Source organism: Struthio camelus, chromosome 3, assembly GCF_040807025.1.
Source record: "Struthio camelus isolate bStrCam1 chromosome 3, bStrCam1.hap1, whole genome shotgun sequence".
Taxonomy (NCBI): domain Eukaryota; kingdom Metazoa; phylum Chordata; class Aves; order Struthioniformes; family Struthionidae; genus Struthio; species Struthio camelus.
Window position 1 is genome coordinate 42,272,825 of NC_090944.1, and position 26,446 is coordinate 42,299,270.

At 40.7% G+C, this 26,446-nt stretch overlaps 1 protein-coding gene across 2 annotated transcripts in view; it reads left to right on the top strand.

Moving 5' to 3' along the window:
- Nucleotides 1-26,446, top strand: part of KCNQ5 (potassium voltage-gated channel subfamily Q member 5) — a 304,972-nt gene that overhangs the window by 233,709 nt on the left and 44,817 nt on the right. For both annotated transcript variants that reach the window (XM_068937551.1, XM_068937552.1), the window contains exons 4-5: nt 18,667-18,842; nt 19,262-19,387. In XM_068937551.1, coding sequence (XP_068793652.1) covers nt 18,667-18,842; nt 19,262-19,387 — 302 coding nt within the window. The remainder of the gene's footprint in view (nt 1-18,666; nt 18,843-19,261; nt 19,388-26,446) is intronic.

Sequence of the window (26,446 nt, forward strand, 5' to 3'; positions counted from 1 at the left end):
GTTTGCGTGCGAAAGCCCGGCAAGGGTGAGTGAACAGCACACAAGTGCTCTTCCCTTCCAATACTGGAGATTATTAGCACCAGCTAAGTCCTTCCAGTGACAGCACAGCAGAGGTGCTGCAGTATATGGCCTGGATCCCATTGCATAAGACTATGAGACAGTTCATTAGTATTTCAAGCCAATGCGGCAAAGAGGTGTCTTCCTTCACGAAGGCAGCAGCTTTGGAAATGGTGAAGGGAACCATTCCCTTCACCAGGGAATGCGGCAGGGTGGAGGGCGAGTTACCCTCAAGGGCAGGCAGAGGTGAGCGTAAGGGTGTTTTCTTGAACCAGAGGCCAGCATATGCAGGAAGACTAGTCTTCAGATCAGCTACGAAGGCAGACTGGAGAGTTGAGTGTGTGCTTCCTAGCTGTAAAGATGACTGCTGGAGCCAGGGCTGCAGGGGAGCTCAACCTTTGTAATGGGTGGTACAAAGGAGAACATACAAAAGATAGCATTATTCAGGAAAAAGAGACTTAAAAGAGTATCAAGAGGCAGACCCATTGCAGGAATGAGTAATGAAAGCCCAGTGAGGTAACTCAGTAATAATAACATACTATGTTGTTTAAAAACGAGGTTAAGAAGAAGGCACTTGCTGATTTGGCTAAAGGTTGTTGTGCTGTGACCTTCTTCAGTGCAGTTACAGCACGGGGTAGATTGAGGTTGGTTGAACAGTGTCCAGAGCTTTAACAGTGAGGAAGCCAGTGGATCTACAGAGATTAGAGAGTAGCTGGAGAGGCAAGAGGGACTGAATGAGAATTTGCAGAGCAGAGTAAAGCCATTTTTTACGGAAAAAAAAGGCAAAGGAATTAGAGAAGAAACAGACTGTGAATTATTTGGAAGAAAGAAAATTAATGTCGAGAGGAGATCATGAAGAAAAAGCAAAGGATGTGGATAACAGAATAATTGTTTCACCATATTCCTTTCTCTTTTCAAGACCCACTACCAGCTTGCACATTCCAGACAGCACCTTATCACAGTGCATGTTTATTCCGTTATAGACACCGCACAGTAGAAATATACCATGAAACTATCTCTACTTTTGGGAGGAAAAGGGATATTTTAAAGGACTGAGCATTAGTTAGAGCTACATTAAACTTAACAACATACTTGATTCTGCTTAGATATCTAAGCTGATCCACCCATTTTCCTTTTCTCGGTGAAAGTATTGGATAGACCTGTCCACACTACTAATTTCTATTTTCAGTAGAAGGTATGGAGTGAACATATAGGAGTAAATATTCTTTTATTTGTGTTATGGGTAAGGTTTTCCTCTGTGGACCCTGGTACCGAGAGGGGTTTTAAGTATAATTGAAGTTTAATATTGCTACAATTTTTCCTAAGTCAGGGTGGGCAAATATTTAGGTGTTTGAGCCATGAAAGGTACATTTTTCAACCAGAGTACTACACCTTTGTGCCTGTCTTGACATTTTGGGGGGACATTTGGAGTTGATTGGTGGATTTATTTTGGACAGTTTCCCAGACCTCTCCTGTTCCTGTTCCTGTTCCCAACTTTCCTCTTTGTCTTGGCCTTCAGTGACCCGGTTCCCTTGAAACATCTCACTCATGTAGTTGAAGTTATCAGCAGACGAGTTAATACTTTGCATAGCGCTTTTTAGAAAGCTTTTAAATGCCTTTTCTGAGAGTGGTCCTTGTAGGCAGTAATAATAGCCATTCCACCTGGTGCATCTGATAGCAAGCAGCAGTCAGATAACTGGCTCAGCTCTGACTTTCCTTCATGTTTTTGCTGATTTATCAAGTCCAGTGAAGTTCGTTTCTAGTTGTGCTTCAATAACATGTCATATCTCCTTATTTCATAACCAGAACGTACTAGCCGCTGAGAAAGGGCTTCGCATGGCATAGGAAGTCAACAGAGTCATCTTTCCAGTCAAATATTTTTTCCCTATTATCCTTTATTCTCCAAATTCACTTTAATAAGGTAGTTATACCAAATGTGTTCTTTATTCTCCTCGGTTGTGAGAAGCCTGCTTTCCTGAGCATTTCCAAAAAATAGCCTTGGCTCGCCCTTTTAGATTACAATAGTATTTGCTTAGCAAGCCCTGTGTTTCTCACTAACTTATGGCTGTAATATGGCCACTGTTATATGTGCTTTAAGAAGGAAAGGAGTTCTTCCTTACTTTACGTAGTATTTGCCTGTCTTCCGTATTTGCTGTTTCCTTTATTGTGGGCAAAATTCTCTAGAGCATACATCTGTCTGGATGGACTTGAGCACAGAAATTTGGTGCCTAAGCGTTAATGCAAATTCTAAATTCAATTTTGGGTTTTGAAACTCCCATTTGGGAGTGATTTCGCCTGAAAATTGAGCCCGCTTCTAGCAATATAACTTTTTTTCCAAGGCAGTTAGACTTACTGATTGTCCAGTCCAGTGGAACGTTTCGTGAATTTCAGTTAGTCCAGTTAGTTCAATTAGTAGTTTCCCCACAGCTGCCTCTATTTTACCTCTCATCAAGCTACAGTGTGATGGAAATGTCACAGGTTCAAATTCTGTTGAGGCTGGAAAATGAACAAATTCTCTACAGGAAGCTTAAGTCCATTATCTGTAATCAAGCTCTTGAACTTCATAACTGGCAAACCATGTTTCAGAGCATTAAGTGATAGCAGCGGCTGTTGCATATTACTGGATCTATTTTTCATCAATTAGAGTGGTAATGAGCTGTCACAGAGTACTTTTGTCAAACCTTCACAAACAAATCCATATCTAGTGCGTTACAAGGTCAGCTGAACCTTTAATTTGTTTTAATTCAATATATTTATGTAATGATATGTTGTGTGTCCATCACCTTAGTATGTAAACACATTAGCTAGTCTAAATATAGACAGAGAGTAAATCTGTTGCCCATGATAAAAAATATAAACAGCCCCTTTCCAGTATAATTTGAACTCTGTATGACCTACTGGTGGTCTGGAATTAAGTATATGCTTGACCAGAGACACACCTCACATCACATCTCATAATAAATCCCAGGAAAACCAAGTTCCAGCAGGACAAAATTCCTTATTGAGGTGCTCTTCTGGCAACATTCTCCTGTCAGCCTGAGTTAAACTCATTTTTTAGCCGCACACTTTATTCAAGAAAATATTCCAATTATCACCAGTAGATTTGTCCACCAAAGTAAAAGGAAAAGATTTGTCCCTTCAAGACTGGAAAGTGAAACTTCCTTAGATAATTTCAGCAGCCATAACTACGTACAAAGAAAAGAGGTACTGTTTAAATTAAGTTGGTCCCAAATTGTGTAGGTTTTTAAAACTAATATTTAGCGGCATGTCACGTTTGACAATCCTGGCAGTACAATTTTTAAGAATATGTAGGAAATGTAATGTCATTTGAATATTTTCTATGGGCCTCATTCTTTCACATTTACTTTTGTTGGCAAATACCCTCACTATTTCAGATACTGTTTGCTATGTGTAAAGACATCAGACTGGTCTTTTCTTTCTAGAGTTTGTCTGCCTGCTATTCAGAAGAAATTTGCAGGTTTGATATGATCCTGTTCATGCTGAAATTCCTTTCTGGTATGTTCTAAAGAATTCAGCGATCTCCATTTGTTGAGTGTCATTTTTTCTTACACTATTGTCACTATCAGGTTATTTTGAGTAGAAGAGCACCTACCATGAGTTGGGCAACCCGAGTAACATGTGGCTAACGTTTCCTTCTTTCGTGCTGGGGATGAGTTGTGGGTAGTGTCACGTTTCTTTTTCACAAGGCTTGGAGTTTGAGGTTTTGGTTTGGAGGTTGAAGGTTTCTTTATATCTGTATTATGGGTGTCTGCTGAGATCTCTGATGATCAGGCAAGTCAATAAAGCTAGTGAAGAATTTCTGATGAAATGATTTTTCATTGCATTGAAAAATATTGATTAATTGAAATCAAAAACATTCATGGAAACATATCAATGCCCTTTTTCTGAAGGAAGGTATTTTAGATTCAAGCTGGATTTTTTTTTTTCTTTTTTGTCAAGATTAGAAGCACTCCTCCCAAATTTACAGATTAGCTGACAATCCAGTTTCTGTTTTCTGGATAAAATATGTTTAAATTCATGCTCTGGGAGATTTGGAGCACGAAATTCCCATCGTTCAGCCCCATTGAAGCTATCCAAACATCAATCAATAATTCTTAACTGCTCCAGAGAGAGGTGTTGATTTACCCTGTTACCTGGTGCTCATGGTACTCATCTGCTATGTGAGAAATTCTAATTTTGTTCATTCAGTGAATTGTCAGTCATTTGTAAATAGAGAATTCCAGTAGTACACATTAGAAGAGATCCAGACCAGAATGGATGGAATGGCTTAGAGCGCTGCAGTGTGACAGAACTGAATCAGAAAATCTGTTAAAAGCCAGGGACCTTTTGCTCTAAGAATTTATTTGTGATATGAGAAATTACTTTCTTTGAAGCCGCCTATTTAGGAAACTATTGAAGATTATTTTCCCAAACATTATATACTTACGTCCATCCCAGATAAGACTGATAAAGCTTAGTACATGCATTAAAATGGCTAGCAATTCTTAATTCAGTTCAGCTTTGATGAGAAAGTCTCCTGAAGTCAAATGTCACAGTCTAATAGTTTGCAAATAATGAGATTCTCTGTTCATACTCACTCGCATTCTGTAAATGAGTTACAGAGTCTTTCAAATGATTGATGATCTGTAATATTTGAATCTTGGAAAATATATTGATTGTAAAATTTCCAGTGCTGCTTATGAGCCACAAGGTTTCAGTAACATGGAAAGGAACAGTAAGAATCAGGTAAGCAGCTGACAGACAGACCAAGAAGCATTTATCGTTTTCTGGTTTTAGACTTGATACGTTCAGTTTTTAGAGACTGGCTCTAAACTCTTTGCTACTAGAGGTGCCCCGTTCACAAGATGCTCAGAGAAATAGCATCTCTTTCCACTACCTTTCTTTATTTGAGTTGAGATGCTCAAACCCTGCCCTACTAATCTGAATTCTCATCATATCCATAGAAAGCATAGATGCTCATAATAGCCATAGATATGTTTCAAGGCTTCTCCATTCCAAAATTAAGTAGTTGTTAACATACAGCACTGATGTGGAAGGTAAGGAGGTAGACAGGATTGTGCCAAATATACGTCTCTACCTACCTCAGCATAATGGAGTCCCAAAAGCAGTACAATAACTGGTTTGTTTTTCAAGTTTTATCATTTTTGGCATCTAAGTATATATATATATGTGTATTTAATGATGTAGGAGAATAACATTTCAGAACCTAACTGATATGCAAGGAAATATTCTGTTTTCTTGGCTTCTTTTCCAATGTCGTGCTACCGACAACTGCACTGGTTGTGTGACGTTCCTCATAACTCCCATCTCAAATAACTGTTGGCTCTTTTCCTTAGGCTGTCTTTGAAAAGAATTGCTACTGCGGTGGCTGTGCAAGTTTTGCTTCAGTGTAGAGGTGAATTATACTCTCCAGGCAGAAATCCGAATCATTTAGAAACATTTTCATACCGGTTCATGAGAGCATCCTATGTTAGATGTTTGTTATTTTGGACTTCTGCAACTGCCTGTTACTCTATCCTCAGCATATACGTGACCTCTCTTGAGACTGTGATATCACTAGCTTGTTGTATCACTTTATTTCAAAAGTCAATTTTAGTGTGTCTCCTATTTTACTAGCTTGCCTGTACTTACTTTCTTTAGGGGTGCTCTTGCAGAATGTTGACATAAATTTCAATGTTAATACCTTGATTTCGTTCATTATACAATGCTCAGTTCCAGATCTGAGCCATAAGTACCTACACTTGCAGGTTTTAGGTGATGAAATCATGTTTTCTCTTGTGATGTGCCAGCCACCCCCCGTGAACACTGATGAAAAAAGTTGAAGAGGTCTAAACGAGTCATCTGCTTGGTGTATATTGAAGGAATTTTTCTGGAATGGTTTGAAAGTCCTAGGGGAAAAGGGGAAATTTAGTGAGAGTGATTAGACTAGGTACTGTATTGTGGGCAACTGCCTCATTCATGTTTTTCTGTAGTAACTACATTTTTACTAATCCTTGTTCGCAAATCACTTCGTTTCTTTTGCACTCATCCTACAACATATGATAGCCTGCAACATGCTGCTGTCTTATAACCGCTGGACGTCTTTCAGTCTTTCTGCTGCTTTTAATTTAACTAGCATTATTATAATTATTAGTTACCCTTGTTTTATGTTGTGACTGTATTTCTATCTTTACAGAAGACTAGTGTATTTCTATTCAGGGCATTTATATGTGAGCAAGTTCTCCAGGATAAGGGTCCTAGGTACGGTCAGGTTAGTAGTAATTGCTTCATTTTGATTGGATGTGTCATCATTTAGCAAAATAGGCATTTTCTTTTGTTTTGGATATAGCGTTGGTTTCTTCAAACGTAGCTTTAGCTAGATAACGACCAAGAAGCTGTTATCTGTTCAGCTTTAATTTGTTAACTGACAGTGCTGACAGGTTAAAATACAAGCTTTGCCCATTGTTGTGCTCAGGACAGTCAAACCGACTGCCGCGTCTCTTCGTCCGGCGTAGCAGCTAGCTTATAACTGATCACAAGGCTTGAAGAAATTCGGTTTCCGTGGATGTTTATATTCTTTTACATCACTGCAGAGAACTACATGTTGCCACCAGCATTGCTTAATCAGCTGAAAGCCTGATCAGCAGAATCTGATCCAGATCCCATCCGGTCCAGCGGGAATTACAGGCAATCTCTGTTTTTCTGATTGTGCCCCAAATGGTTACCCACAAACTATTACGCTAGAAAAAAACTTGTATATGAAAAGAAAAAGTACTTTTTAAACTCCTCACTTTTACAGATGTTGTGTTAAATGCGGTAATTAAGAAGGATTTTACAATGTAACAGTGCTACAGTATTTATATCTCAAGTTTAGTACAGCTATATAGAAATTCTGGCATATTTCTAGATAGCAAATTGGATAAACTACCAATATTTTAACTTCCTCCCACCCCTTCCCACCCCCAGCATTTAAGCAGTAGGCTCCTGGAAGCTGTAGTCTCCTCCGAAAGAAAGATTACATATTTTACCTTGAGGATGGTGCTGATAACCCTCAAAAGTGAAGATTTGACCTTTACACTGATAGGTGACTGTGTTTAAGATCTCGCCTTGGGATCGCCTCCTGTTGGGCTTGGGAGAGTGTTATCACATCATGTTTTTTTCCCTCTCTGGCAGGCGCTGAGCAGCGCTTCATGGTTCCTTCTTCACATGGCTCGCATTGGGAAGCCCCAGGGGTGGTCACCGGGTGGCCCACGCATGGGCCATGCATCGCCAACTGGAATAAACCCGCATTTCCTAAAGCCCGGTGGGAGACAGTGTTAGGGACAGAAGGAAATTGTGTTTTCTTCCCCTTCCTCCTCCCCTGCTGTTGCTGCTCTCTCGCTGTCTTACGCGGTTCAGGGTTGCTCCGCAGCCAGGACGCAGGGCTGCGACAGCGGGTGCTCCTGGGGGCCGTCCCACCACTGGCCAGAGGAGCCTGGCCACGCAACGCTCACCACTCTGGTGACACGGCACAACCCCTGCTATTTTCATGCAGTTCGGAGAATTCAAGGAAAGTGGAGCTCATACTGTACTCGCTCCTGCTTCTCCTCGAGACAATAGCACTGGTCTTCCCTGAGACATGAGAGCTTCTTGCTGGCACCGCAGCCCCTCGTAGGCTAAGATAAGAAATGCAGGTGGGCTGATAGCTGAGCGTGAAGTGGTTGGAAAGCTCTGGTTCTGCGTTGTCTGTGCATATTCCAGATTTACCAAAGCAGAAGATTCCCGGGAGGTATTCACACTGACTGCGTAGACATCCAAAATAGTTGCATAGGTTAGGAACGCAAGTGCTGTTTTTAGTCAACAGAGAGCCACGTGCCCCTGGAGGATGGCTCAGGAAACGTAAGGTAGGAGTACATCTCTTTCGATTAACACTTCCTGCCTTAGGCACCTAGATTAGGTACCTCAGGCAGATACTGCATATTGTTTTTTTCCCCCTCCACAAATTTGAGAGCAAACCCTCTCTTTCCTTTTCTGCTCTTCTCTTCTCATTTCTCCTGCAAGCAGGCTTTTCTTCTCCCTCAGAGACATGCTCTTCTCTCCTCTACTCTTTCCAGCACCGTTACCTTGTAGTTTTCCCTGCCTTCCTGTCATGTACCTCTTCCCACTTACTTTTTGGCTGTGCACTTCCACCCTGTCTCAGGTTTTCTCTGTTCCCAGCCCTTCTGGCCTTTCCACCCCTGCACTGCTGTGTGGCCTGCTGGCGTGGGTAACGTAGGAGCCCACTTTGGTGTCTTTCTGTAGCCTGCCTAGTGCCAGACACCTCTAAGAAGGTTATTAAAACCTGTAGCTCAAATGGCCAGTTACGCAACTCTTTTGTTCGTACATTGGATAATCAGTGACTGACTTATATGGGGATCTGGAGCCCGTGAAAAGTCTAATTCCAGCAATTCAGAGAGAAACATCCAGCCTTGTCCTTAATTTTCTCCAGTTATTCTTTTACATCCTGTGGCAATGAATTTTACAAGGTAACTGCACGTTTTATTTCTTTGTATCAGATTTAAATTGTCTTTTGATCTCAGTTTTTATAAGGAAGGGTAAATAGGAGGCATCCAACAGGCCTTCGTATCTTTCACTAGTTTGCATACCTCTGTCATACCATCTCATATTTGTCTTCTGACTAACCACTCCTAAGTCATTCAATCCGTTCCCAATACACAAGTCTTGCCATGCCTGTAGTTATTTTATTTTTTCTTGCTGGTAACTTTATATTTCCTTATAGCATGACCTGATGAGCATCTGTGTTTATCAGATATATGCGAGAGAGGGAATCCGTCCTGCTGTCTTTCCCTCCACTTAATCCTCAGTTATTTTTTTCTCCACAACACCAGCCACTTTGTCGCACAGGTCTAGTATCATCCAGCAAAAAAACCCTCAACATAGCAAAGCCACTGGCAAACACTAATTTCCCAGTGCTTGTAAGGCTTATTTTCCCTGGCATAAAACATTTATTGGACAGGGTAAGTGAAGATTTTTGAGAAGGATCTGCTTGTTTTACTTGTGATTTGTTTCTTTGGTTGGACACCAAGTGGACTGATGAAGAGTGGGTCAAAGATATGTTTATAAACGTGTTTCTCTCAGCTGCCTTAAGGCCAAAAATAGGCCTTTCAGAATAAACAGCGGGGTTTTTTTGTTCTGGTAGGTGCATATTAATAATGTTAAAGATCGATTATTTGAAAAAGCTAATAAAGTATAAATCTATGAAAGGCTTGTAATTGAACCTAATTTTGGCTTGCAGAAGGCCCTTAGCTTTTTAAGATTTATTGAGATAGCTGTTAACAATGTAAAGATGTTTGCCGAGGTCTTATTCGGTCCATCTAAACTAAATCAAAAATGGTTAGCATAACTACAATTTAAAATTCGGTGGCGTTCGAACTATTGTGATTCTCAGCCAATTGAGAAATGTTTTGGCTGTGAAAAACAAAAGGTAAATAACATTATTTTGATATAGTGTTCATCATCATGGCTTGGTAATGTGCTGCTTGTGCACAGGAACAGTGTACATCTGCTTCTAGTTCCTGGAAACATCGATGAGTAACATTACTGACCCATACTTGGGGATGAAATTAAGGGTCTCATTATGAACCTGGCTTAAAAAATGACAAAAACAAAAACTTGACTCGTCTTCTTCATTCTGAAATTTTGTAACCGAATATTAGTTACCATGCCTAAACAATTTCCCATGTTGATATTTTGAAAATATTCCTTATTTTTCTGTCTCCAAAATTATTTGATGTGCAGATTCCAAATGTGTTGTGTTTGTGTTTGGTTCATTTTACTAAAGCGTGCCTTTGAGTTGTTTCCAAATTAGTTTTATTTTGTTTTGGGGGAACATATGATTACATTGTAAGGTAAAGAGCCTTACTCAAGGTGTACTGAAGGCAGACTAAGGTACCTACAAAGAACAGGCTTCATCTGGGGCTGATAGGAGTGTTCATATTTAGAGGAAGCAGGGATAGTTCTTCTCAACTTAGAAAGACTATACAGCTCTTTTTCTGTGGTTGAGGCAAGAAATCTTCAGCCAATTTACTCTTTTTCATTAGGGCAGGCTGAAGAAATGCCACATAATGACTGGCTTAAAACCAAACGTTTAGCAGAGGTGTGCATGTATTCATTTTTAGGGGACAGATTTTGTTTATGTTCCCACAGGCACGCTTCGCTCAGTGTTTTTGGTCACTTGCACATATAAGCCTGTGACCCCCCAATCAGAAATGAAGTGGAGATAGGAGCCTCCAAGGAAGCACTGAAAGAGGGAATCAGAGGGATACGTGTGAGGAAGGGCTTTAGAAATTGGAGAGGCTGAGCCATCCAGACAGTGTGGTGTATCTCTATTTTAGGACTGAGAGGATGGGCGAGAGAATGACCCAGCAGTGAGCGGAAACAGCATTATGAGATGGTTGCACAGTGAGAAGGAGCATATAGAGGATATATAACATAGAGGAGGTGGGGAGAGTGGCACACAGATGGGTTGTGGCAATAGCGGGAAAAGTTTTAGATAACTGGATGGCACAAGGATAATGAGTAAATCTTGAAGGATGAGTTCTCTGGACTGTCGTTTTTCACTCTTGGGATGGTGCAAAGTGGACTGAAACCTCCGGCAGTCTCCCAGGAGGATTTGCAGTGTGCCTGTGTGTGTGCGTGTGTGCGCGGGCTGGGAGTGAGGAGCAGAGATTTCCCTCCTTGGTGACCGTTTGAGGTACTGCAGAGGCAGCTACCCCCATACGGCGTACCCCCATGAGCTGCCACCTACTTGGCCCCGGCGCGTGCCCCCTCGCGGGGACAGGCTCACCTCTCTGGTGCTAGGGCTGCTTCGTTCGCGGCTGCTTGGCAGAGCCGTCCTTGCCCCGCACTGCAGTCCAGGCAACGCTCCAAATATTCCAGATCTGGAATTTCAGTATCGGGACACAGTGCTGTAACTAATCCTCACAGTGTTTGCGATTTCAAAGCCCTTGAAGCGATCTCTTGTAACACACTTGCAATTTGATGTAGCACTTATTTGTCACGGCATTGAAAATAACTGAAACATAACACATTTTCCGTTGTATTATTACATTTTAGAATATTTTTATATAGATTGTCTACATCATAAATAGTATATGTTATTTTATACCTCTACTTTATATATATTTTAATTCATCTTAAATAATTTTTCTCTCGTCTGTTTTCTCTTTGCCAGAAGAGATAGCTTTACATGTTGATGAACTGCTTTTTCAAATAGACCCACTTTGGCTATGTAAAAATAACGTATATGCCAGGGCAAAGATGCCTATTTCCAGGAAGTCACTCTCACTTCACATTAAAATCATTTTCCTACTCAGATGACTCCAATATATTGTAAATGAAGACCAGGAAAGGAAAGAAGGGTTCAAGAGAGTTCTCATCTCTTTTGATCTTTTCACTGGAGTATTACTGAACTGATGAGTAAGAAAATCCAAGTTCCTATGCAAAGATCAGTTTTAGTGGACTCCTTAAACCTGAAGACAGTGACAAATGTAGCCATTTTCCATTTTTAGAAGGAAAAAAAATCTGTAAAGTGGAAGTAGTAAAATCTGTGTGTTTTTTTTTTACCCATTTCAGTGTTACACATTTTTGTATAACTCCTTTTTTTCCCCCTGTGTACCACTACCCTGCAGCCCCACCTTCCTGGTGTTTGACAGCAATAACATTCAATTTTCACACTCATGTGTGTTTATCTCTGAGAATTATCTTGATACACAGAACTACTGCGTTTTCTTATTTCTAAAAACACCACGTTGTTCTGCATCTTGAAAAAAGATTACAAAAGCACGTGAAACCACTGATTCTCATTTTGCCTGCAATGACAGTTGGTATGATTTCCATCCAGAGGGTGTTAGATATTTGAAAATGCAAAGACCTTTTGGCTAGAGTGACAACAACATCTGCAAAAATCAAACAGCGTCACGTATCCCGAGAATTTCCTGAAGATATCCTGCCAATTACTTTTACTAGTAGGTGATGATTAATCATAACCTGCCTGGCATCTGAGTAGAAAGATCAGGTTCCAGACCAGAAAGAAAAGCTATATTCAGATATTGCAGAAAGCAATTTTTGCTCAAGATAAGCTAAGCACCATTATTTTTAGTGCACCCAAAGCTCAGTGTATCTTGTTTTGCTTGGGGTTTTTGTTGTTGGTGATGTTGTTTAGACTTTTTTTTTCTGCAAAATTGAGTCCTTCCTCCTGTAAAGTAACTCTGCTGTTTGTGGGAGGTGCAGAAGTCAGTTTCCTGCCTCTCCCTCGTCTCACTAGGGATGGACAGGTGATACAATTCACTGGATGACTTTAAACTGTTTTTTTAAAGACATAGACTAATGCTTGAGTGTATCATGTTTCAGAGGGTGAATTCAGGTGATCTCAAAACACTGTGTGTTGCTTGAGTAGTTTGTAAAAATCCAGTTTTCAGACTTTGACAGTTTTGCACATACTGGATAGTACTTTATCAATGAGCAGTTCTATTTTTTTCCAGTAGGGTAAATTACAAAACATGGTAACAACTGTCATCTCTCTAAGTATGGTAGCATCCATTATCTCTCTAACCATAGATTTGATTGTAGGTTTAATCCTAAAAGACTTGTTCAGTCAAGATTCTGGACGTGTTTAGGATAAAAGTATTGACAACTCTTGATTTTTGAGGTAAATATGAATGCAAGGTCACTGGAAGTTCAGCCCACGCTAGACCAAATTATGTGAAATATCCAACTGAATTGCTATTGACAGCAAAGGAACTGCCATCTGGTAAAAATATTACAATTTAACTCTTTTAAGATTAACTATAACAACGTGCTGTAATCATGAATTTTGTTCTTTGCCTTCTTGAACCAGTAGAGGGAAGTGGTTAAGCTGTTGTTTGAAGCTAAAAGCATGTTTGCAGCCAGTGATGATGAAATGACCTTTTCCATTCTATGACCTTTCTCAACAAGTGCTCAATGAATAATGATACAATTATTTCCCTCTCTGAATATCCCTCTATTAGGGTATTCAGAAGCTTTAAACTCTGTGAAAGTCTCTTTTTGGCTAACCTACAGGAGCATGGAATGCACCAAGGCCAAATATCTTACCAGGCTGTGCAGAAAGGCTGCTGCTCCTATAGACACGTTGGTGTAACCAGACCTTTTCTTTTAGGAGTCGGAAAAAAAGCAATCTTATTTTGAGGTACTGTTGCATGACTTAAGTCAGGTGTTAGTCTTTAGGCTATACCTTAAACTGCTTTAAACTGCCGATTTATATCAGCTTAGGATAGAGCCCACTGAATGTATTTTTGTTGTTATGAAGTTTTTATAGTGTGGCGTGTTCAAATATAGTGCTCTGAGATGTGTGCTGTGTTAACTTTGTGCTGTAGTCTCTGATTAAAATTCTAAGTACCTTTCAAAATTGATTAAACGATACTCTCAGGCCCCTGCCAGCTAGCTGTAGAAATTATTGTAGACAAAGTGGAGGGAGTTCTGAGAACAGCAGTAAACATGATGAAGCTACTGGAATGACTGACGTACAAAAAAAATACTAGAAAAACTGAAAAGCTGGGTATTCCCTCCTTACACCTCACTGCTTACACCTCCTTGTGAGCCAGACTAGAAAGCTGTGAAATTATTGTTTCTATGTAGCTGTTACTGTAAATCTGAACCAAAATTTATTTAAAATCCTTAGCAAGTGAGAGTAATTGCTCGCTGTGCTGCCTGATGCATATATAACTTGTGCCATTGTAGCCGACTGGAACTGCTATCAAAGTAGACTCAGTGCTCTTGGTTGATTATAGATTCCAGTGGCCACGTCACAGAATCACTAAAAAAAAAGCACTACAGTGCTTTTTCTGATGATTTACATTGAATTTTAGGATAATGAATTGGTCTGAGAATTATTGATAAAAAATGACCACTAGAAGAAATATTTTTAATAGATAACTCTAGCCCAAAATTAGACCTTGGAAGGAGAGCCTTAGGGCAGCCTAAATTTGGCTGTTGTTAAATTTGAAATTACCTGTAGCCAGTTAATTTCCTTTGTGAGTTAATAAAGCTACAGGCTAGATAAACCACATTCTTGAGATTTTCTGCTTATTCCTGTGGTGTCTGAGGCAGATGCGTCCTACACTGGTGTAGGTCAGTGCACCTCTGTGCTGGGCTGCAGACGTGGTGACTGAGACCCATTGCATACCCTTAGTAAGTATAAACTAGGAGCACTTTTTGTGAATTTACGGCAAACGTTAACTATTTCAGTGATATAATGATGAGCCTAAAATGATTAAATGTTGCTCATGTTCTACTCAGATTAAAAACAGGGAAAATCTATTACAAGATTCATTTAATCTCTATTGGCTCTAGGCCTCATTTTTATTTAGAAGGAAAGGACATTCCAACACCATCAGCATTAAACACAGGCAACATAAAAAGTTATCACTAGCAACTTTATTATAAATAACACTTTGAAGAATATGAAACAAAGAAAGCGAATTCAAGCTTGCGTGTTACTTTTGAGTGCATACATGAGCTTTGAGCAGGTGAGAGATGGTCATTAATTACATTTCTTGACATCATCCTGACCTTCCTCCTGCAATTTTAAAGAGCTGTACTGATGACATATCAAGGCTTTTGAATTTTTTGCTATATCCAAGTAAAGTTTCTGTGTTCCGCCTTTCACCTGTTCTCGTCAGGTGCTTCAACTGGGCCATCACCACCTGGCATTGACACATACACGATGTTAACACAGTATTTGTCAACTAAAAAACCCTCTGCTAAGGTACACTTTAAAAATTTTTCATCTAATCTCAAGGGTTTTCTTGAGTCATACTAGAGGAAAGATGTGACATGGAAGAATTCATTGTTTGAAATTTAATTTGAAATGAAGTGTTCAAAGCAAACATTGCCCAGAGCTGCCTAGAAGATCTGCAATCTCAGATTGGAGTTTATGAGGGAGGATGCTATCTGCAAGGACAATAAAATGAGAAATATTTCTAAAGACTGAATAGCATCAGCCTCATAGCTGAGGAGATGCTTAACATTTTGGAAGTTCATGCAGAAGATATTACCTGGAAAACATCGAAGGGGTAAATGTGCTTCAGAAAATTCTGCCTTCTAATACATTCTTATAAAGAGGTTTGGAGTTACACTGCCCTCGACTGCCATTATTTACAAAGTTTCCTGGTGCTTTACAGCAAGTGTGGAGTAAAATCTTAGTCCCAGTTAAATTAATTGGAATATTGCTTTTTACTTCAATAAGCCTGGGATTTCACCCATCTACTACTTTCTAGCTTTTTTTTTTTTTCCTCCTGATTTAAGTTTTGCCACTAAAAGGGAAATATTGATAGATGTTTGTTAAAGGCTTTTAAAATACAGAAATATCATGGAAATCTTAGCCAAATTCAGGTGGAATATAGAAGGAAATTCAGAAGAATATTTTCATTTCCTATTTAAAGCAGGGGAAAAGGCACCTGAGGTATGATGGATAAAAATATGATGGAGAGAGTATCATAAAGTCCTTAACTTTTATATTTTCCGGTACAGGTATGCTTACATAAGAAAACTAAGCCAGTTTAACTTATTCAGAAGCAACTTTAAACTGGTGCAAGCTTTCCTTTGGACTCTTTCATTTCATTCCAAGAGACGTTTAATTTGATTTATCTTACACCTGTTTCTGGCAAGTTAAACCACATTGAAATAATTGCCTGACTGTCTTCCCTGCCTCCGAGGGGAAGCAAAGCCAGGCAGGGCTGCGGGAGGAAGGGACAGGACTGTGCTGTCAGAGCACCTGGAATGGGAAGGAGTAAGGGAAGGGGCAAATCACTGACTTTTGTAAAAAACCACCACACAAAGTGGTTGATGGGAACCAAAAAAATCAAAAGGAGCAAGACCATCAGTATGAACTTTAATCATTTCTGAAGCAACCTCCTAATGTTTGGGTGGCCTTTCTCTTTTTTGAGTCCCAAGACTGATTAGCAGGAGTGCACACTGTTTTTCTGAACGTTTCTTTGATGCTGACTAGCCAGTCACCACCAGCTGAAAATTGCTGTTTCATTGCTGCTCTGATCAGAGTAGGGTGGGACAAGTCAAATTGTCTTTGTGTTAGCAGCCAGGGATAGTCTTTCTTCAGCACAGTCCGTGTTGCTCACGGCTATCTAGTACACTCTATGTGAGGTTCAGATCCAGATAAACACAGCTAAATTTAGAAGTTTGCTTGTAGATGTTTACATATGTGATACGTGTCTGTACTTCCTGTATGGCCGGTCAAGACCTAGGGCTTAGCACAACTGAGTAAATAGCGGTGTCTGTGGTTACATGATATGCCCTGCTCTTCAGCTACTTCTCCTTAAGGGCACAGGCCCCCAGGTCTGTTAGCATATCTGCCAGCCCTAGTGGATGTCTCAGATACCTTAGACCATCTCAAATGGCACTGTACAAATTCAGGCAACTGAATCAAGCCATTTTCTGTATCAAGCCTAGAAAGTAAGCCAGCTGAGCAGCCAACGGGAGTCTTCTTGAAGGGTACCTGCACCACATTTGATTGACTTGACTTGATCTCCTTGTGCTGCACAGGGAATTTAAACACCTGGTTCACATGTGGATTCCTAAGTTGAAATAATTGCCTGACTCTGAATTAAGACATTTGTCTTAATACAGAGCTGAATCCCACCCCATGTCTTTTTCTGATCTCCACTGGAGTTTGTGACATCTTTAACTTCTCCAGATTGGTTATATCATTCCTGAATTCCTACACAGACCCCAACAAGCCTTCTGCTTCCTCTGTTGGAGAGGGATTTCTTCTGTTCCACCTCCATGGACCCATGGCGGTGGGAGCTGCAAGGCACTGGTCACTTTACATCTAGAAGCAAATCTAGCTTTATAGTAGCCAACTATATATCAGCCAACTATGATCCATCTGTATAGTAGCCAAAGGCATTTTAAAATGTCAGAACATAAAACAGATGGAAGCTCAGTCTAGCCTAATATACTGTCCAACAGTGACACTAGCCAATAATGAACAGTTAGGGAAGACTGTAACAACAGGACAAGCATACAGCGGTATTTCTCCACAGTATTCTCTCAACCACCAATGATACACCAATGAATGTGGGGGTTCCCTGAGCCAGAAATGGAGTCTTTATATTAGTTAATCCTAGATTAAATTTTCTTCCATGAGTTTGTCCAGCTGGTTTTAAACCCATGTAGACTTCTAGCATCTTGTCACAAGGATTTCCACAGGTTAATGTGACAGTCTTTAAAGTACAGGTTATTTGCGCCCTTAATAATATAGTAACAGGGAAAAGCTGTCCATACGTGCGTTCAGAGAGAAAGCCGTACTGTTTGCAAGCAGGGATATTTGGACCTCAGCTTACTTGGGTGGTTAGGAAGAATGAAACAAGGCTATTTCCTACTGTTTTGGAACATACTAGGGAAGTTATCCAGCTTGTAGATACAACAGGTCTCTCTCGCTGCTCGCTTGCATGGGCCTGTTCACTTACTGGGCCAGTCCTCATTTTTAGGAGCTTCTCTTGGAGCAAAATGAGCATTCCTAGCCATCACAAAAGAAGCAAAACTCACATTGGCATGAACTTACTTTCAAAAGTTCTTCACCAGCAGATGTGACTTTAGAATACACTTGCATGTAAACATACAAAATACACAAAACCCTAAGAATTAAACCAGGTGTTTGTTATAATGACTCTCTAGGCTTTGAAAGAAGGTCAGGAAATTAGTGATGAGGTGAGGAGGAGCTTGTTCTGTCCTTTTCCACTTTACTTATACTGGAATGACTGCCCCAGTCGTCATGAAAGATTATGATGCTTTCTCGCAGTGCTCACGGGCCATCAGTCTGTTTCTTCTTCTCATCTCCCTTGAAATGCTGTTCTCGCTTAGAGGGCAGTTGGCTGATGAGTTCATGCAGAAGGCTCAGGCTCACAGTTCGAAGCTGTGACCTGAAGAAATAAATCCAACACTTGCTGTACTGCAGAGAACTTACCAGACTGCCAACGAGAAGAGTGCTTCTGAGCGTCCAGCACTATATTTTTCCTTTCCAGGAAATGGTACATAAGAGGAGTTGTGTCCAGAAACTCATTACTGCATGCCTGAACCACATAGTGTTTGTTCTTGTAGGAAATTAATATGTGTGTTTGTAAGTCCAAATGCTTCTTTCTACTGGGCTCTTGTCGTCACTGAGGCAGCTCTGTTTCTTATTACCTTTTGTTTTCCTTATTTTTTTTCCTTTTCATAGGAAAGGTGCTATGAGGAAAGATGTGAAGGGGACACATTCTAGTCCATCTGCTGATTTGCACAGTTTGATACATAAGGCTTCCAAGTTCCTAGCTGAGGCATGACAGATTCTTCAAAATTGCTCCTCTGATCCATGTCTTTTTAAAAATACTACCCATGGTTCCCACCCTGGAGGCTCCTGAGGGAGTTTTTAAACACCAGTCCTGACCCCTAACTCAACCAGGATTCCCAGTGTCTAGGATTCCTGCCTACTGCAGGAGGAGTCTCTTCTTCATCCCTTCATTCAGCTCGTGTACATGTATGTGTTAACTGATTGGTACATGGACATTAATGCTTTCTGTAATATATTTCTTTCAGACATCATTGTTCTCATCGCTTCAATAGCAGTTGTTTCTGCAAAAACTCAGGGTAACATTTTTGCAACATCAGCACTGAGAAGTCTTCGTTTCCTACAGATCCTTCGTATGGTGCGCATGGACCGAAGAGGAGGCACTTGGAAATTATTAGGTTCAGTAGTTTATGCACATAGCAAGGTATGTAATCCTAGCTGCTGGGTTTGTCTGTTTGACTTTGTCATAAGATTCAATAAGAGTCCAAGGAAACAAATATTTACCAGTTTTGAGTAGAATACCTAAAATTTCTTGAGGTAACATTGATTGTTATAGCCATTAACATAGATACATCAGGCCATGTTAAAACACCAATAGTTTCTAGAATATGCCAGTAACACTGGACTTGAAATGCCGCTATAATTATCTATACATCAGTGAAGTTGCTCAAGTGTCAAGCTGTAGGAGTAGATTTGGTCAATTTTTAGAGAAAATTTGCATCAGCAGGGAAGCATTTGACTTTTAACTGCTCAGAGGATATAGACCTTTTAAGTGTGTCTTCCTTGAAATGCCGTTCTGTTTAGTCTTTAAATGGATATTGATCTCTGATTTTTTTTATCTAGGAATTAATCACAGCCTGGTACATAGGATTTTTAGTACTCATCTTTTCATCTTTCCTGGTTTATCTGGTGGAAAAAGATGCAAATAACCAGTTCTCTACATATGCAGATGCTCTCTGGTGGGGCACAGTAAGTACAGAAAAACAACATGCACTGGTTAGCCAATATGCTACAATCCTTTGCATTTCACCCCCTGTTCATTTTAACTTAGTGTGCTGTTCAGCGAATTGTTTTCTCTGGCAGAAAACTGGTCTGAGAAGTTCCCTCCTCCAGCTATTCATTTGCGCATCCATATTTCATTTTTACCCATCATGTAGAGTAGCTGTTTATGAGTTTCTGCTGGAGACCAGATCATTGAACCTCCGTGAGAAGAAAACATTTTGGTTTTGACCTAGATCCTTTCAATAGTACAGTTTATAATATGAGCCCTCAAAGAGCTGCCTTGATCCAAGTGAGAGGGCAGTAAGCTGCAATACAGGAGGAGGAACAAGCATCAGGAAAGAAAGAGGGACAGAAAATTCTTAAATCAGCTTTGCAGTGAAAGAAGAAGTATCATCAAATTACACTCTCAGAGTGAAGTTGATTCTCCCGCCCCCCCGTACCTTGAGCACAAAAAAATAAGAATAAATATTCTCATTCTGGTTCAGCACTGTTCTCTGACCACTTTTACAGGTGTAAAGCCCTGATTTAGTTGACTGCTTAAGCTCATGATTCGCTTTCAAATCAATTGCATTTATTTTGTTGAAGTCTGTGGGATCTAAGCACATGCCTGACTGCTTTTTTTTGAAAGAAAGAGGATTATATGAATGCTTACATGTTGAAATAAACTAGGCTTTAAATGAACAATGAAGAACTAGATGCGAGTGTTTGATTTTTTTTTAATGTCATAATGTATAGTTTTTTTGTTTTCATGGAAATAAAAGTGCCCTATAGTGAGCTAGACCCTTTTGTCCCATGCTGCACTATGTGGGAGCCACTTAGGCAGCCTGGGAAACCTGCCCCAACAAAGCCTGTTGCAGAGCTATTGCCAGGCAGCATAAAACTACTTTTTTTTCCCCTCTGATGCAGCAGAACAAACACCATGAGCTCTGACAGAGTGTCTGGGTAGTGAAATGCTGCCCATGAGATCATTAATGCAGACATAACCTGGAGCACTCGTTAGTTTTCCTAGGATAAGTGCGAGAGGCGAACCAGCTTCTGCCACCCCTCCTCGTGAGAGGGATGTAGAAATGAAGCTTTCTCACCTCAGACCTCTGCTGACAAGACTTCAGCTGGACTTAGTAGTATTTGCAGCAGAGAGACTGTGCGAAAGCATTTCCCAAAATGCTTTGAATCCTTGAGAAATACTTTCAATATGTTTTGTTTATATTTTGGGCAAAGGTCAAGGTCATTTCCTACTATTAGACCTTGTTTGTTTATTTGAAATTTGTTCGCCTAAGGGTCAATAATTTGTTACTTGTCTTCCCTTGAGATTGTATTTTTGAGTTGTCAGTGAGCAAAATTGGGAGCTTAGAGAAGCTGGGCCAAGTAGCTCTTACTTGCACATTTAGAAGAATACAGAAATATTTTTCCTGAAGCCTATTGCTTTAGAGCATTGAGGCAAATCTCTAATAAAATACACGTTCTTATCCTGCAATCCAAATGCCTGTGAGATTCATATTGACTTAAGCCACCAGAGCAGGCTTTGCCCTCAGTTACGCCACTGCGATTTATTTTGTGGTTTATCTGTCCGTAAGTGATAGTAAAATTTGGCTCCTCCAGGAGGAGTTTCACTTCTCTGCCAAAGCTGAGGTCCAGGTTTGGCCTAAAGCTTTCTGACCGGTCTGTACAGCTGTCATTGTGCAGCTGGTGGCTTGGGACACCAGCGTCCCCGTGGTTGGGGCACCAGCTCAGGTGACTTGAGGACGCACGTTTTCGGCCTCCCTGTTCCCCAGGAAATACCCTTTCCTCCCTACAGAGCTGTGTCACGTAGCACTGAAAAAATGGGGAGTTTGGCCTGAGGGCAGGATTGGGCCCCCCTGCCAGCAGGCAGTAGTGAGGGGACACGTACGTGCAAGCAATGGCGACGTCTCAGCAAATGCAGACCTCGACTGTGGCATCCGATTTAGGCTCATGTCAGAGCCAAGTCCTTCTCCTTGAGCAGATCTAGCCGTAGAAACGAGGCCTTTGTGTGATAATTTGCTTCCCCACTCTCTGCTGACTGCTGTTTTTTAAGGGAAAACCCTGCTAAGAAATAATCACTGCATAAAATGGTGCCTAAAATATTTTGTATACTTTGAAGTGAAAATGTGTGACTCATAGGTCAGATAAGTTGTGCAAACTGAGAAAATAGGAATCTTTTCTTGATATCAACAGGAAAAACAACAAATTATAATCAAAAGCCTGAAAAGTGTTGTACATTTTTTATATTTTTTCTTCTTTTCTCCAGTGTGTGACACGAATACATTTAAATTCTTAATGTGCTTAAGTGCACAAAGTCACTGAAAATCGGTGTTCCTCCTTACCTGTTATCTTTGCCATTTTAATAATAGTATTTTTTGTATAATATGTAAAACAGTATGTGGGAAATGCTTAACGTGGTTCTTAGTCATGGTTGTTTTTGCTGCCAGAGTAACCCACATACAGATTTTGAAAAGGTCAGATTGTATGGCATTCTAGGGGAAATCAATGCTTAGTCTCATTGATTTGTTTATTTGCAAAAGTTGCTCTAACATAAATCACAGAGTATCTACCAAATCCCAGACTGAATTCTGTGAAATTTCTGTGGAAAAAAAAAAAAAAATGCACTGAAGTCAGTCATAAATAGCCACCTTAAATTTCATGCTTTTACAAACACTTATGTCCCCCTTATAAGACCAGACCCAGCACGCAGTATTTAACCCATTCATTAATTCAGATTACTTGAGAGCCATATCTTGCTATGCTCATTTCACTGACTCTGTTTTTAAAGCCCATAGTTTTACACTGAAGCTAAAGGTAGGATAGGATATACTAATTTGCACAGGAATACTGCACTGTATTTGCAATAAATTGCACACTGTACTGTGCAAGTTGCAATTTCAACATCATGTTAATCTTACTATTGGGTATACTCTACTGGTTGGCATCACCAGTTGCCGCTCAGCACAGCTTAAAGTGTGTGTTATATGAAGAGTTCAAGTTCAGAATTTAATAGGTGGGGAAGCTAAATTCATTTAATCGAATAAAGTAAGCAAACTATATGGGAACAAAAAGTCCATTCAAAGACTTAAGCATTTCGTAACCACTCTAGGCTTGATTTTCTGAGACCTGTTATATTAGCTAGGACCGACTGTGCCTATAGCAGCATTTAGTTTGTATATTAATTAATTTTACCTGAAAATGTACTTTAGATTCCTGTCTATCTGACACATTTGATAGCATTTTTCTTAATATGTCACCATTTTCTAGTAGTATCCAGCAGTTACAGTTGGATAAAGAGGGCTGTGGCATTCCGCAGTGACCTGTAGGTGAACAAAACAACTTAAAATGAATAATATTGCTCAATTACTAGCTCAAATGAGTTAATACTGATGAGGTATTTCACATTTAATGTGATGATAGTAGGAGCAAACTTCATATTTTCAGTTAATTAATGTCAGATAAAGATTCAAAAGGTCAGTACTGCCAACAGAACATACCACTATATCAGAAAAAAAGACTGGGGTAGAGGGGGCCTCCTGGGTCCCATCTCATCTAATTGGAGGCAATTAGGTTATATAATATCACTTGTTATTATATTATCTCACTTATTATTAGTATATTTATTAGCTCTAGCAATGAGATAGACACAAATCTATCTTCGTGATTTATGAGTCTAGCTAGGTGACACTGCTTTTCTTCGCTGATTTGTTCAGACAATTCATTTACAGAAACAACCAAAATGCTCATTTTGCATCTGATATGGAAGACGAGTCCTCTGACCCATTTAGCGATGCAGGAGTTAGCAGTGTGATTCAGCTGGTTAAACACAGGCATATAGCGCCAATAGGTTGAACTTCCAACCTACTGGAGACGTGTGTCTCTTCTGCCACCGATCCCTGTTCAGATGCCCGAAGGCATCTCAGATGGCCCTGGAAATCTGTTTTGAGACTAGCCAGAGTGAAGTGCTAGGTTTTAGAACAGGATGAGTTACATGCTGGAGGAATCTCCCTCTCCCTTGTACAAGTCTGGACAACGAGGTCAGGCTAAAACCTAAGTAATTTAGATGCTTCGAGTTAGGTGAGATGAATCCTAGCCAAAGAAACTCCAACAATTGCTTTCAATTTGTTGAGGTATCCCCTTGCCAGCCTAGCCTAGGGAGCTTGTTAAGACGTGAGGGGTAGATACCGGTGCTCTCAGGCCTGCAACAGACACTGACATGGTGCTACAGGGTGCTCGATCCGCCCATGGGGACGCTTCTCTGGTTAGCCAGGGGAAGTACCCCACCACCCCTCGTCCCCCTGGCCACAAAAGCAGGTTGCACTGGCATGGTGTGATCAGAACAACAGGTTTGTTTCATTGCCCTAATTTAGGCTGCCGGCACTCAGAGACAGGGCTGCCCAGCAGGTATCCACAGAAAAACATGATTTGCACACTTTATTATCCCTTTTCCCGTTTCTTGATCCTCCTTTTCACTGCCTTCCTTTTCCCCACCCCAGTCTCCTTCCAGATAAACAACCTGCCCCGATTCCTTTTTCCCTATTTGTGCCAATTTTGCTACATCCATACCCCGATTTCGTATTTCTGATACTTGGCCTTACATGGTATTAACTGATGCAGTTGCCTACTGCTGGTCGCCTTGCAAGACTGTACTCCTCACAAGGTCGCCAGTATTCCCCTCCAGTTATCTTTGAACTTTGGCCATTTCTCCCTTAACCACCTGGGAGATCCAGCCTTCCCTCATAGCGCTTTCTGTAACTTTTGTCAGCTTCTCACATTGTCTGTTATGTCTGGCAGTTTCTCATGTTGCCATGGTCTCATGTCCAGGTGTTTTCCACACCCAGTTAGTTTAACCCCAGAGTTATGCCAATCGAGGCCTAAGTCAGTGGCTTAGTCATTTGCCTGCAGTCCTAACAAAGATGCTGATGTTTATTCTTGAACCTGACCTTGAAGTTGACTGGGGAGATACTTTCTTAGTTGTGGACCAAAGAAGTATAAAGGGAAAATCAAATCCATTTGTCTAATGTTGAGCAAGATGATATGGCACAGTGCTGACAGCTATCTGCCCACAGAAAGACTATCCTAGTCTACCCAGATAAAATAGCTCAAAGTGAGCAGGGACCCGCTGATACTCTTAATCATAGACTGATACTATCAGGTGTTCAGGACCTAAATGAATGGGGAAAAAAAGGCTTTCATGTGGTCTTACTATTTCTGTGGAGAAATTCCAGAGATATAGCCTGCTTGGCTCTTGTTTCTGGATCACTCTCAGATGTGAAATCCCAAAGGTTCAAGATTATCTGTGATTTCTTTGGAAGACTGGTAGGTGGTAATATCATTAATATGCAGATGACACTTAATTCTGTTTCCTTCTTGTCAACCCAAGCAGGAGATAGCTCTGTACTTTGCAGCGTCTGGCAGAGATAGGGAGCTGGATGGAAGCCAAGGAACTGGGCTCATTCCAGAGCTTCAAACTGCTTCACAATGACTGACCTGGAAATGAGTTTTGAGGAACTTTTATTCATGGATTAATTTGTTTAAATGCTTCATTACTCTCTGGGTCTTAATAGCTTCAAACTGTTCTGCACTTGCCCTGTAATGAGAAGAGTTGGGAATACCCTGTTCAGAAAACAAAAGAAAACCAAACCAAACCCTTCTGCCAGGCCAAGAATGTGGTTGCATGAGCTCACCTCTGCCAAAAAAAAAAGGGAGCTGCATTCCCATCTCCCTTCCTTATTGCCCAGTCTCAGCAATGCATTTCCTCTGACTACTTTGTGCAGGCTCTGGTGCTCGTTAGATGCTTCCATGAGTGCGTTCAGCTCACTGAAGAAGCAAAAACAAACCATACAAAAACATGGATAATTCTCACCACTTTACTGGGTTATGTTGGCTTTCTGAAGGATCCTGCAAAAGCCAGGAAAAAGAGGCAGGGCAGGACAGTAGAGAGGAGAAGAAGAGAGAGTGACACCTGATGTGGCAGCAGGAAGCTAGTTGGCTCAGGTGCCTTGGAGCCACCTAAGGTGGCCTTTATTACAGGTGAGAGCTGTGATGCCTCCAGGCTAGCTAACATTACTAAACTTTAGACTTGACAGCCACTTGAAATTACAGCTACAGCCTTAGTTCAGCTGATTCTCTTTCAGTCACTATGGCTTTCTCAGGATAAATTCCACCCACAGTTTGTTCCCAATAACGCGAGCAATTAAGGCACTGTTTACTATCTACAAAGCCCCAAACAACTGAAATCTAATTACCTCCAAAAGACTTTGCTTCTTTTGTCCTGTGGTGACCCCTGCATTAAGTAGAATTGCTTTGGACCTCTTTCCTAGGAATGAACTTTGAGGCAGCTGGAAGCAAAGTATTGTCTCTAGAAGGCATTTTTTGAAGAATTAATTTCTGCCAGAATATTTGCTAAGGCTGAACTTGCCCACGTTTGGTACATTATGTAAAATAATTCTCTCTGCCCAAGTTCTCCACAAATAACAGGCCCAGGAATCCTTGGCATTTGTCCTATTGTTGTCTATCTTTGTCCTTTAACATTGTGTGCCTGTGTCTGGGCGTGCGCGTTCCAGCTGGACTTCAGAAGTCCACAGCTCGGTGTCTGTGCTTGTGCTGCTTGCATGAGGCATGAGGATTTGAACTCCCCAAGAGGGAAGTACAGAGAAGTGAATTTCTCCTGCTGGACCGGTCCCAGAGTTTGGGACTGCCGCGCTTTTCAGGCCAGGAGGTGCAGAACTTGTCTGGAGGACATTTTATTGGGTTGTTGAAGACCCCCAACTGCATGCAAACATGAAGTCGTAATCATTTGGTTTATTTTACCTTTGAGATATGCTCAGTAACCACAGCCCAACAATGGCATCCCAGTGGCATTTGGAATATATGCAGCACTTCTATGTGTTCAATGAATTGTTGATAATAACAGCTCTGTATTCTGGAGAGGACTCCCACACGTACTGAATTCTGCCATAATCTGTATTGTTGCTATACAATAGTGGTGCTGTACAGTTTTTGAAAAATCTGCATGCTGTATGC